The following is a 12,737-nucleotide window of genomic DNA, read 5'->3' as shown; positions in this document are numbered from 1 at the left end:
ATAAGGAGTCATTAACAAATGAATTATTAATGATTATTAATAAGYTGTAATGGCATCTGTGGCTGCTGGAAGAGATGAGAAGGTTTTCGAGTGGTATCCGACCGCAATGGATGTGAGGATGTGGCAGCTGAGGACACCCTGGGCACGTGTGTCCCAAGGGATGCACAGGTTGGAGGCACAGTCCTGGACAAGARCAGCACATGAGGGGTTCCAAACTGCTCCCCTCAGCCTCCCTTTGGTGTTTTTCCCAGCCCTGAGCAAGGCGCCCTCTGAGGATTCCAGAGGATTTGCCTGGGAATCTCCTGGTGCCATTTTGCCTCTYTGCCTGATATCAAGTGGGGAGAAGCCGGGGTGGAGGGGGCAGGTCCCCTGAGCCTCTGGAGCCACAGATCTCCACAGGGAGAGTGGGAAATTAACTGTCTCATGGCCTTTTGCCTCAGCTGAATTTCTGTGGCTGTTGAATTTCTCTGGCTGTTCAGAGCCGCGTGTGTTTTATCTCCTGTAGAGCTTGGCCGGGGCTCCCGAGGCAGCGCTGCAATTGCTGCTCCAGCCAGGCCTCAAGGAGCTCCTCATCAGCTCTTATTTATTTATACAGCCCTGACAATTGGATATTATAACCAATTATTTCTTTTTGGAGGGTTTTTCTCTGTATGGAGGGTTTGGTGTGTTTGCAGCCAGGCTCTTACCCCAAGGACGGAGCTGGGGCAGGGTGTTCCCACCCACGCTCTGATTTATCAGCGATTTTAAACCCCTGCTCTCCCAGCAGGGACAGGGACACTCTTCCAGAGCCGGGGCTGTGTGAGTGCTCCGCTCGGATGAGATTAGATTTGAAAAGCGTGATTCGTGCGGAGCCGGAGCGAGCGAGCACAGCAAGGAAACCAGACCGGAATACGGCGGGTTTTCCCCCCCTGCGATAAAACCGCCGGCTCCAATCTGCCTTCACGAACCGTCTGAGCGATTGTGAAGGATGTCGGAAAAAATCGCAACCTGTTTACGGGTAATCCGTGATCGGCAGAAAACACGGGAAGGCGTTGGGATCAGCGTCCAGAGGAATAATCCCGGGTGCACGGGAATTAGCGACACCTCAGCAGCGTCCTCAGTGTCCCGGCAGAGTCCTGGTGACCCCTCGGCGGCACCGAGGGACACCGCCCGCGGGTAAATCACCGGGGAGCTCTCAGCAGGACAAACCGCTTCAATTACAGCAGCGTAAACAGATCGCGGCGAGGACGATGCGGCGGCACAGCCGAGGTTTTGGGGACACGTTCAACTGCGGGGGGGTCCCCGCTGAGCCCCCCAAAACCCCGGGCAAACGTGGTTGCAGTGCCCAGGGCAGCAGCACCGGCACTCGGCAGSGCTGGCTGGGAAGTGCTTGCCCAGGAAAGCTTTGAAAGATTAATAGAGTTTAAATGGAAGCGTTTGGAGAGGAGATAAGGCTCATCTGATATGAAATCATATGGAACAACGGGATCCAGGGAGGCCCTGGCTCTATAATGAAGTCCACTTAGCGCATTACTCACCATAATGTGCTTTTTATTAAAGTCCTGGGCTGCAGGTGCTGAGTCTGCAGCCGGGAACACGGGGATGGGATGGCACAGGGACCCGGAGTACYGGACCCTGCAACCAGAAACAGCCGTGAAAAAAGCGCCTTTGGCTCCGTGTTCCCCACCATCTCCTGTTTGATCCAAGGATGCGACTCCGGATCCCCCGGCTGGGGCTCCTGGGCCCGCAGGGATGGGGTGGAGAGGAGGCGGAGGTGGGGAATAATACAGAGGAAAAACTCCTTTTTAATCATCAATTTTTCTGCATTAGAATGTGACATGCTAATCCACTGTGAAGCGTCTAATCTGGGGGATAAAGGGCCGGATAACACAAGCTGCGCCCGGCTTGGCTGGCGGAGCGAGCCGAGGCAAGGTGGCAGCATCTGATAAGGGGTGCRGGATTAGTCCCGGCACGGATCCCGCCCGCCCGGGCAATCCCACCTTGCTTGGCTGCCCCTGCTCTGTCTCTCGCCAGGGTCAGGGAGGGATCTGCGGCCCTGGAGCCGTCCCAGAGCGGCTGATCCCGCCCGGAGCGGCGGTGGCAGCACCGCCGGTGCCTCCACCACCATCTTGGCAGCTCTGGGAGCTGCCAGGCACATCCCTGGGCCAAGACACGTGCGAAACCTCATTTTACTCCTTTTCGATTCGCTCGTGTGCGCGGTGGGAGCGGGACAGCCGAGCTGAGGGGTCTCCATCCACCCCAAATTCCACCCCACGTGTTGCTCCGGCTACCGTGGGGCTGCACCTCATCCCATCCCATCCCTTCCCTTCCCAGCAGCCGGCTCCGACCTCCGGGCACCCTCAGGGCTCACTCGGTCTTTGCAGGATCGGACAGTGCCCATCACAAAAGCGAGCGGGTGCAGCTCCCGGGGCGCTTTCTGCGACAGCCTCCCCGGGGCTCGGGGACCTGGGATAACAGAGCTTGCAATGTTGTTTTCTCCTCGCCTCCTCGGGGATTGGTTTATCTCTATGAATAACTCCATCCCGGCTTTGATCTCCTCTGCCATTAAAGCGTGACAGGCTGTGAAATGTGCTGTTGCTGCCGTCAAATCCCGCTCCCGCTCCCCCCCCGCCGCCTCCGTGCTCCCCCGCTCCGGGGAACCTCCTTTCGCAGGCCCGGGAGGAGCTGCAGAGCAGCGAGCGGGGCCGAAACGCCCCGGGACAGCGGCAAACACGGCGCTGGAGGCAGGAAAAGCCCTTCTCCTTCTCCTTCTGCCATCCCACGTCCCTCTGTGCGGTGCGGCGGGGAGGAGGGCGCGGAGCATCCCCGGTCCCAGCGCCCGCTCGGGTGTGGCGGCACCGTCCCAGCACCCGCCACGGGGGYTGATGTCACGGTTAATTATAGCATCCCCCGTCCCTCGCCCCCGCCAAAGCTTTACCTGAGAGAGGGTAAAAATAACTGCTGGCGAGGGAGGAGYTGGAACGAGCCCAAGGACTCCTCCAGCATCTCCAAAACTCGCACAAACCAGGACGGCACCCTCCTGCCTGCCACACACGGGCGCGGTTTGTCCCCAGTCTGGGGGTCAGGACACGCTCCCCTCGGTGCCGGTGCCACCGTGCTGGCGGCTGTGGCCATTCCCGGTCACCTTCAGCCCGGCTCGGGTGTCGGAGCTGGGCCAGTGCCGGTAACCGGAGCCGGGCCGTGCCCGTYCTCCCCCCGGGCTGCAGGGAACCAGCCCGGCGCTCCCCGCCAGCTGTTTAAGCCGAGCGAAGCAGGTTAATGGCCCCAGTCGATGATGGAATGTTTTCATTACAGCATCTTTCTCTCTCTCTCCGTGCTGCAATCGCTCCCAAGAAGACACATTAAAGCTCCATCCGGGACTGGCTGATGGCCCCGGGCAGTGCTGCTCACCTGAGCGAGCCCTGCCGGGGTTAAACAACCCCCTCAGCCTGAAATTCCACAATTGCGCTTCCCTTGTTCTCTCCCCGCTCCAGCCATGGCACAGAAACTCGGAGCCGGGAGCTCTGAAATCCCAGCCCAAGCTCCGCCAGCTCCTACCTGCTCCTCCCTGTCAGGAGCATCCTCCAGCGCCAGTCTGTGTGGGATCAGCCCAGGCTGTTCCCAGGCTGCTCCCACAGGGCTGAACCAGCCCAGCTCTCCCAGAGCCGCTCCAGGAGCATCCCCGATGCTGTCACAGCCCAGCCSTGCCCCTGCAGCTCATCCCCATCAAAGGCACAGGACCCCTGTGACCTCACCCTCATGTCCTCCTGACAGCCCCCAGACATCCAATCCACCTTCCTGATCCTCTTTATCGGGAGGAATTTTCATCTCAGMCTCTCTGGGATGCTCCCAAAAGGTGTGACCTTGCTCTCAGCTTGATGAAATTTCATCCCGTGGCTCTGGCTCTCATCCCCAAGGTCATCCACACTTTCTCTCAGGTCCCCAAGTGGCATCTRCCTCTTACACAAGGGCCCTATTGAAGGGAATTTTGAGCTTGGGGAGCTCCAGGATGGGACAATCTGCTGTCACCTCATGGATCACTGCCCCTGGCAGGGATCCCCAATGCCCACTTCATCGCAGATAACCGTGCTGGTATCAGATCAGATTTGTACCGGGTTCCTGACTGATTTGTTCTCTCAGTTTTTGGTGTCCATCTGTTCTGGGATGCGCTCAGAGATCGGGAATCCCGTGGGGTGTGCAGGGAAGGAGGCACCACAGCTGAACTGAGGGTTTGGGGTGAACTGTTCACCCAGGCAGGAGCCCAGAGCTCCCACCCAGCCCCTGCACATCCAAGCACTGCCGGATTGAGATGCTCCTGCCGGGCCAGCGGTGCCGGGATGGGGCTGGAGATTGCTCTGTGGTCTCTGGATGCTTTCACAAAGTGCTGAGTGCAGGGAAACACAAACCGCGAGCAGGGGCTGCGCTGCCGCAGGGAGGAGATGCCTGTGCTGCCGSCTCCATCCACCCATCCTGCAGCAGAGCTGCTCCCCGGGACCCCCAGCCCGGCTGCTGCAGCAGCACCAGGCCTGGACACCGTTCCTGAGCAAAGAGGGGGCTCCCTGTGCCCCACGGGGATCCCAAGGGGACACCTGGAACTGAGTGGGCTCTGCAGAAGGAATCATTGCCCGGACAGCACCCAAATCCTGCCGAGACCAAGAGGAGGACAGACCTCACAGCACTCAGAATGTTGGATTTGCTGGATTCTCTCGTGGACACACCAGAGCCCGCAGGGATGGGCACTGCCAGGGCAGAGAGAGCACCGTAGGAGCCTCCATGAGGACACCACAGCATCCTCCCAGCCAGCTGGAGCAGCTCTGAACCAGGACAGCATCACGAGCATTTTGGGAAAACCTCTGGCTCAGCTGCCCTGAGGAGGAGCGCAGAGAGCCCGGCATATGGTGGCTCTGGAGACAGCCGGGGACCCAGCGGGGAGGGCCTGGCTGGAGCAGGGCTGGGGCTGCCAGGGCCCTGCCATGAAAGGATGGAGGGCACGGAGTGGGGCGGGTACCTGAACCCACCAAACACAGCGTGTACCCCCAGCCTGGCAGCCCCTCGGGCCCCCAGGCAGCACCGGSAGCTCCCGCGGCGCCTCTGGAGCCACCGATGTCTGTGCTCGGTCCTGGCAGCCGCAGCCGGCCCGTCCCGGGGGGCCCGGGGAACCGCCCCTCGCTCCTCCTCCCCTCCTCCTGCTCCTGATATACTCTCCTGGCTCCGGCCCCTCTGAGCATCCCTCTGCTCCTCTCCCTCACTCCCGCTCGCCTCACTCCTTTGCCCTTCTCTCTTTCTCCTCTCTGAACTTGCCCCTTCCTCCTCCCCTGCTCTCCCCCAGCCCCTCTCCCCCGAGGAATTCACTGAAGACCCCACACCAGAGCCAGGACCCCACACCAGAGCCAGGACCCCCACACTACAGACGGGACCCCCACACCAGAGCCAGGACCCCACACCAGAGCCAGGACCCCACACCAGAGCCAGGACTCCCACACTACAGACGGGACCCCCAGGCTGGACAATGCCTCTCCAGATATTCTGCACCGTCTCCTTCGCCAGTGAGGACGGACCGGAAGATTCTGCAGCCGCTGAGAAGGGAGAAGATGGAGCAGACGAGTTCCTGTATGGGCAGGAGGAGGATGAAGAGGAGGAGGAGGACACAGGGGCAGCCACAGACTTCGTGGCCTTTGCCAGCAGCTGCACCCTACACGGGCTGAGCCACATCTTCGTGGAGGGCAGCCTGGGCGCCCGGCAGGCACTGTGGGCRCTGGCCTTCCTCCTCTCCCTCTCCGTCTTCCTCTACCAGGTGGCCGACCGCATCGCCTACTACCTGGAGTACCACCACGTCACTCTGCTCAGCGAGGAGGACAGCCCCGAGATGACCTTCCCCGCCGTCACCTTCTGCAACATCAACCGTGTGCGGCTCTCGCAGCTCAGCCACGAGGACCTGCTCTACCTGGCCCCCCTGGTGGATTATGAGCCCGGGATGGAGCTGGGCTTCACCCCGGCCCGGCCCGGCCCCTGGGAGGAGGACGAGCCCCTAAATCTGTACGGGTTTTTTAACCGCACTTGCCACCAGCTGGAGGACATGCTGCTGAGCTGCAGCTACCGCGGCCAGCGCTGCGGCCCCGGGGACTTTGCTCCGGTGAGTAGCCCCAGGGTGGCCCGGCCGGGGAGCAGCTCTGGAGCTGATCTGTGCTGGCTCAGGCACGGCTGGTGACGCTGCCCTTGGAGCTCGCTCAGGGACAGGCTGATATTTCAGCCCCGTCTGCCGGAGCTGGGGACGGTGCTGGCTGTGGAGACCCGCTGGTGGGACACGGAGAGCAACCCCGGGGCTGTGCTTGCAGAAAAGGTGACACCTCCGTCCTGGTGGCATCAGGGCTTGTGTGGCACCGTGTGTTCTGAGCCCACTGCCCTTGCATGGCCCTTGCCCAGGCTGGCAGAGGCTCTGTGGTGCTGGGGCTGTGCCGGCGGCCGGAGGAGAGAGCTGGAAAGGCCGAGGAGGRGCAGGGGGGTCCAGGACACCGTCCAGCCCTGTCCTCTGCAGGGATGGAGGAGGGCTTGGAGGAGGTGCCAGGGCAGGCATCAGGCTCAGTGCCACCACCTCGGGGAGCCACAGCTGCCGTGGGCTCTGTGGGGCCGAGGTGCTGTAAATCTGTAGCGTCTCCTCTGAGTCCATCCGTGTGGGAACATCTCCTCCTCCAGCAGTTCCAACACTGAGAGATCCCGTGGGTCAGGAGCTCGGGTCAGACCCRGGATGGCTGGGATGGCTCAGTTTTGGGGCTGGGACGCTCTCCTGGCTCTGTGCTGTGCCTCCACACGGAGGGACCTCAGCCTCAGCCTCAGCCCTGCGTCTCCTCTCATGCAGGTCTTCACCCGCTACGGGAAGTGCTACACCTTCAACGCGGGGCAGGACGGCAAACCCCGGCTCATCACCATGAAGGGAGGCACTGGCAATGGCCTGGAGATCATGCTGGACATCCAGCAGGACGAGTACCTGCCCGTGTGGGGGGAAACAGGTAACTCACCTCCCAGCAGGGCACTCGGTCACCAGCAACTCCTGGGTGCTCTTCAATCCCTACCCACCCCCCCAGCCCCTTCCCAGATCCCCAGAACACAGATCCACATCCCCAAGGCTCCCTTCCCTTCCCTCCTTCCATTTCTCATCACTTCTGCTCTTTTCTTTCCCTTTTCCTCCTTGTCTTTGCTCTTCGCCATGGCAACTCCCCACCGTTTAGACACACAGCCATCACTTGTTTATAAATAGAGGCGAACGCTTTCCCTGCCACACTCCGGGTGCRGAGCAGGGGGGTCGGGGTGGAGGGGGCAAGGACAGGGTGCAGCAAGCAGATGGACAGATGGACGGACACGTGCATGAATGCCTCGGCCCAGGGGCAGCGTGGGAGGCACAAGTTGTGGTGTCCCTTGTAGTAGGCTCAGCACAGCCCCTGGGAGCAGGGACAATGCCGTGCTCACYCCGCTTCTCTCTGCACAGACGAGACCTCGTTCGAAGCCGGGATCAAGGTGCAGATCCACAGCCAGGACGAGCCCCCGCTGATCGACCAGCTGGGCTTYGGGGTGGCTCCTGGCTTCCAGACCTTCGTGTCCTGCCAGGAGCAGCGGGTAGGAACTGGCCAGGGCTGGGATGTTCCTCCCCACCCCGTGCCGGGGGAGCGGAGCCTCCTCGCTGTGCACCATCCCCACGGTGGATGGAGAGAGGGACCCGGCCCTGGGGACGGATGCCACGAGGGGCTGGGGGCTTCTCTCCTCACTCCTGGCTTCTCACCCCTTCCAGCTCATCTACCTTCCACCTCCCTGGGGTGACTGCAAGGCCATGGCGGGCGACTCGGAGTTCTATGACACCTACAGCATCACGGCGTGTCGGATCGACTGCGAGACCCGCTACCTGGTGGAGAACTGCAACTGCCGCATGGTGCACATGCCAGGTGAGCCCCGTGCCCRGCCCCAGCCCAGCCCAGMCCTCCAGCSTGGTCCCATCTGGAAAATCTGCTCTGTGTCTCYGCAGGCGATGCCCCTTACTGCACCCCGGAGCAGTACAAGGAGTGCGCGGATCCRGCCTTAGGTGAGGCTGCCCGGCCCCGCGGGACCGAGCTGCGCCTGCGGGGTTTCTCCAGCTCTCCATGGCCCTCTCTCCCTGCACAGATTTCCTGGTGGAGAAGGACAATGAGTACTGCATCTGCGAGATGCCCTGCAACATGACTCGCTAYGGCAAAGAGCTCTCCATGGTCAAGATCCCCAGCAAGGCCTCGGCCAAGTACCTGGCCAAGAAGTACAACAAGTCGGAGCAGTACATCGGGTAACGCGCTGCGGCCGCGGAGGAGGGGCAGCGAATGCTCCCTCCGTCCCAAACCTCAGCCTGATGCCACCTCTGCCCCGCACAGGGAGAACATCCTGGTGCTGGATATCTTCTTTGAAGCACTGAACTACGAGACGATCGAGCAGAAGAAGGCGTACGAGGTGGCCGGTTTGCTGGGTGAGTGGTGGTGGCTGCRGGGAGCCCTGTGACAGTCCCCAGCCAGGGTTCCCTGTCACCCTGACCCTGTTCCCAAAGCCAACAGTGCAGATGTGGAGCCAGGGAGCCCTGTGACAGTGCCCAGCCAGGGTTCCCTGTCACCCTGACCCTGTTCCCAAAGCCAACAATGCAGATGTGGAGCCAGGGAGCCCTGTGACAGTGCCCAGCCAGGGTTCCCTGTCACCCTGACCCTGTTCCCAAAGCCAACAGTGCAGATGTGGAGCCGGGGAACCCTGTGACAGTCCCCAGCCAGGGTTCCCTGTCACCCTGACCCTGTTCCCAAAGCCAACAATGCAGAGTGGAGCTGGGCACCCCCCTGCCATAACCAGGCACCAGCAGTGATGAGTTCAGCCCCTTTCTCTGCTCCCTCTGCCACCCGGCTGTGGACTCAGGCCACCCTGATGGCTTCCCTGTCCTCTGCAGGTGACATCGGGGGGCAGATGGGGCTGTTCATTGGGGCCAGCATCCTCACAGTCCTGGAGCTGTTCGACTACGCCTACGAGGTGAGTGAGGGTCTCCTCGTGTGGGACAGGGGACAGTGCCACCCGTGAGCCCCACGGTGCTGAATTTGCCTCTGGCAGGTGATCAAGCACCGGCTGTGCCGGCGGGGCAAGTGCCGCAAGAACCACAAGAGGAACAACACGGACAAGGGCGTCGCGCTGAGCATGGACGACGTGAAGCGCCACGTGAGTGCCGGGCATGGTCCCCTCCTGCCTGTCCCCTCCTGCAGCTCGGGGACTGCCCTGGAGTCACCATTGTGGGGAGTGCTTGGGGAAGGGGCACAGGGACGGGGCAGAGATGGCATGGGGGGGATGGAGCTGGGTCTGTGCAGGGACCAGGATGGAACCTGTGACCCCAACACCCCGTTTATCCCACAGAATCCCTGTGAAAGCATACGGGGGCACCCGGCAGGCATGACRTACGCAGCCAACATCCTACCTCACCACCCGGCCCGGGGCACCTTTGAGGATTTCACCTGCTAACCGACGTCTGGATGTACAACCTGAGCTACCAAAGCCCTGCGAGAGCTGCCCTTCTCCCCGCCGGCGCCAGCGGAGAGACACATCTAGGGGCCCTTTGCTCCTCGGCACGGTGGGACACGGACAAGAGCGACGGCCTCGGATGTCGGGGCGGGCAGTGGGGTCGGGCAATGCCAGACCCCGGCGCGGCCCCCGCGGCTGCTGCTCTGCGCCCGCCCTGCTCCTTCAGAGACTCGAGGACGCTGCAGCCCGGCCGTCCCGCAGAGCGGGAGTGACACGCACACTGGGCTGGGGCACGGGCCTGCCCCGCCTGCCCTCGGCTCCCCTCGGCCTTTTTAACTCAAACCCAGAAGCCAAGAAGAAGCAGCCGTTCGGCCGCAGTCTCCATCCACAGCCCTGTCCGTCTGTCCTCCGTCTGTCCTCCGTCTGTCCTCCATGCTCATCCGACCCCAACGCCTCGGCCGGCGCTTGCTGGGCTCCCCACGCCTGGTGAGGGCACGCCTGGCACGGGGGCAGCACGTTGGGAGCCCCAGGTTGAGATGGCCTCTGCCCCAGGCCGGTGTGTGGTGAGGAATTGGCACCTCCACCTGTCCGGAACGTCTTCCTCAGCCCCTGCCCCGGTGTCACCACGGGAGCACCCGAGGGGCTCAGCTGGGAGGTGCCACCTCAGCTCTGAGGGACACACTGTCCCTCGCTGCCCTCCCCTCCTGGGCTCTGGGCAGCCTGGCCAGCCCCAGCACTGCCCTGCAGTTCTGCCATCCCCAGGGAGCCCTGYGGCCCCAAGGTGTCCCCATCCTCGGGGACAAAGGCAGAAAGAAACCCCTGGCACTGTTTGGGGTTTGGTTGGCACTGGAGCCCCAACCCCCCCAGGGCTCACAGGGGCTTTGGGGCTGCAGCTCCAGCCCCATGGAGCCCCCGACAGCCGCTGCCCCCGGGAATTTGGGGTGTCTGGGGGTTCCCAGAGGGGTCACCACTGCCCCTCTCTGACACAGCCCTGGCCAGGGGTCCRTGGCCACCGATTTGCTGCCCCCCAGTCCTGCCAGCACCCACACTCCCCTCCAGGGTCYCCRTTTGRCCCCCCAGACCCCCTCCCAGCCCCCAGGCCAGAGCCCAACCCGGGCCCAAGTGCTACTTACCTTTAAGAGCTTTTGCAATAAGTCTTTTTAGTAATTTTTGTTTCTAAACTGCATTTTTGGTTTCGTTCTTGTCATTTTTATTCTTATTATTTGCTTCCTGACCAAAATTAGGAACTGGGGGTCAGTCCTTTGTATCCAGCAATCGCCCAAAGATGACGGGTCGGCCACGTCCATAAATTTTCTTATGGATTTCTCCTAATGTTTCATCGCRTTTCATTTATTTATTTTCTTTCTTTCTTTCTCTTTCCCATGCAAGCTTTTAAAGATGGGGCTGGGATTTGACCTTGAGGCTCACCTGTTGAACAAAATGCTTTTTTTGTTATTATGTCATCGGCATTTTATATTTCTTATATATAATATATATGACTATATATATATGTGTACATATATATATATATATATCTATATGCATCATACCAGTGTAGATACCCATCCAGTAGCATTTAGGCCTTGTTCTTGTGCCATTTTTTTTTTCTGTTACTGATCTCTGAATGCCTTCAAGTGTATAAAGTGTGGAATTCTCTCCGGTATCTGTACTATGTACACACATTTTCATAGGAAGCACAATAAGATGACAGATGCATTGTACATCAATACCTGCTACTCTTAACGATGATATAAAGAATGATATAAATGATATAACTCCCCCACGCCGAGCCTTTCTCTCTTGCTGAGCTGCTGGAAGTGCCCTGGGGAGGCAGGAGGGGAAGGCCTCATCCTGGGATGCTCCTGGAGCTGAGGGAAAGGGATGGGGAGGAAAAAGCTTTGGGCCAGACTTTAGTGCTGCCTGGGATGTGCAGAATGTCCCCTGAGGCTGAGCTGAGCTGAGCTGAGCTGAGCTGAGCTGAGCCTTTCCCTGGGTGCTCCAGCTGAGCTCCAGCCTCGCTGCCCTGCCTTGGGAATTCATCCCAAGGGATGCAGGGCTGCAGGAGGGAGCTGACTCTGCTCCCGAGCAGGGAGAGGAGAATTAAAGCACACGGAGCTGTTAATCCCCGACAATTCCCGCACCTCTGGGGTTTGGGATGAAGCTGAGGTCCAGCAGGATTCACCAGCTGGAYTTTCACCTGGGTTCACCTAACCCCGGCAGGGGCCCTGCGAGCACAACCCAAATATAAACGCACCTTTTGTGCTAAAAATTGCCGGCTACAAAGAGCAAAAGTAACAACAGAGCAGATCCAAYACCGGGCATCCCAAAAAAAGCCCTCGGGACTCCATGGAGACTGAATAATAGGGAGTGGGATTGGGCWGGGAACACTGAAATGCCAACCCCCACCCCTTCCCCCGTCCCTTGGCTCCGATCGTGTCCCTGCGGCTCCTGCAAATGGCAGAGCAGCGTTTTGCATCTCAACGAGAGCAGTCTCTGCTCTCGTCCTTGCAAAGGCCAGGGGGTGGGATCTGCAGGRGAACGGCGGGGCCGGGAGGGCGTTAATGAAGCCGATAAATCACAGCCATTGCCGGCACGGCTCCCGGAGCTGTAATCCCCTCCCTGGAGCTGCTGGCCGTGCTGGGAGCGGGTCACCCCGTCCATCTGTCACATCCCAGCCCAGCGGAGCCCGGGGCGCACCCGCAGGAGGTGTCCCCGGCAATTCCCGTGGGAACGCTGCACCGGGAGCGGCTCAGGGACGGGAAATGGAAAAGCTGCGCTTTGCGGGCTCAGGGGTTCCATCGGGATCCATTGGAGCATCGTGGGACTGCAGGAGAGGGCTGGGAACACTATCCCGGCTGGAATCCAGCGCTTCAGACTGTGCAGGATCCTCTGTTTAGGATCCAGAGAGATCCAGCGCATTGGGGATCTGTGGAGATCCCGAGATTCCCATTCCCATTCCCTCCCGGGCCAGAATTCCCGGTCAGAAACAGGAGCTGAGAGTCAATCCCACAGTCCTGGGTGCTGCTGGCCTGGCTGGGCAGGGGAGGCATTTCCAAAGCTGTTCCACCAAACTCTTGGAGCAGGGGAAAGSAGGAAAACCACAATTAGGTCACCTCGGAGCCTCYCTTCTCCAGGCTGAACAATCCCAGCTCTCCCAGCCTTTCCTCCCAGCAGAGYTGCTCCATTCTCTGATCATTTCTGCCTTCTCTGGACTCGTTCCAGCAGCTCCACGTCCTCCCTGTGCTGGGACCCCC

At 60.6% G+C, this 12,737-nt stretch overlaps 1 protein-coding gene across 5 annotated transcripts in view; it reads left to right on the top strand.

Moving 5' to 3' along the window:
* Positions 1 to 9,913, top strand: part of ASIC1 (acid sensing ion channel subunit 1) — a 19,494-nt gene extending 9,581 nt beyond the window's left edge. For 4 of the 5 annotated variants that reach the window (XM_057385204.1, XM_057385206.1, XM_057385202.1 and 1 more), the window contains exons 4-12: positions 6,836 to 6,986; positions 7,463 to 7,590; positions 7,763 to 7,913; positions 7,994 to 8,050; positions 8,131 to 8,284; positions 8,370 to 8,461; positions 8,924 to 9,003; positions 9,082 to 9,186; positions 9,379 to 9,913. In XM_057385204.1, the coding sequence (XP_057241187.1) occupies positions 6,836 to 6,986; positions 7,463 to 7,590; positions 7,763 to 7,913; positions 7,994 to 8,050; positions 8,131 to 8,284; positions 8,370 to 8,461; positions 8,924 to 9,003; positions 9,082 to 9,186; positions 9,379 to 9,483 (1,023 nt within the window). In that variant the 3' untranslated portion in view covers positions 9,484 to 9,913. Of the gene's footprint in view, positions 1 to 5,223; positions 6,113 to 6,835; positions 6,987 to 7,462; positions 7,591 to 7,762; positions 7,914 to 7,993; positions 8,051 to 8,130; positions 8,285 to 8,369; positions 8,462 to 8,923; positions 9,004 to 9,081; positions 9,187 to 9,378 lie in introns of those variants that run through there. The other variant, XM_057385207.1, reaches the window with a different exon arrangement.
* Positions 9,914 to 12,737: the final 2,824 nt, after the last annotated feature.

The sequence above is a fragment of the Malurus melanocephalus genome, unplaced genomic scaffold (assembly GCF_030028575.1).
Source record: "Malurus melanocephalus ecotype Western Australia unplaced genomic scaffold, MMel_1.1 scaffold_798, whole genome shotgun sequence".
Lineage (NCBI taxonomy): Eukaryota > Metazoa > Chordata > Aves > Passeriformes > Maluridae > Malurus > Malurus melanocephalus.
The sequence above is the reverse complement of the archived record's forward strand: the minus strand, read 5'-3'. Positions and strand labels throughout refer to the sequence as shown.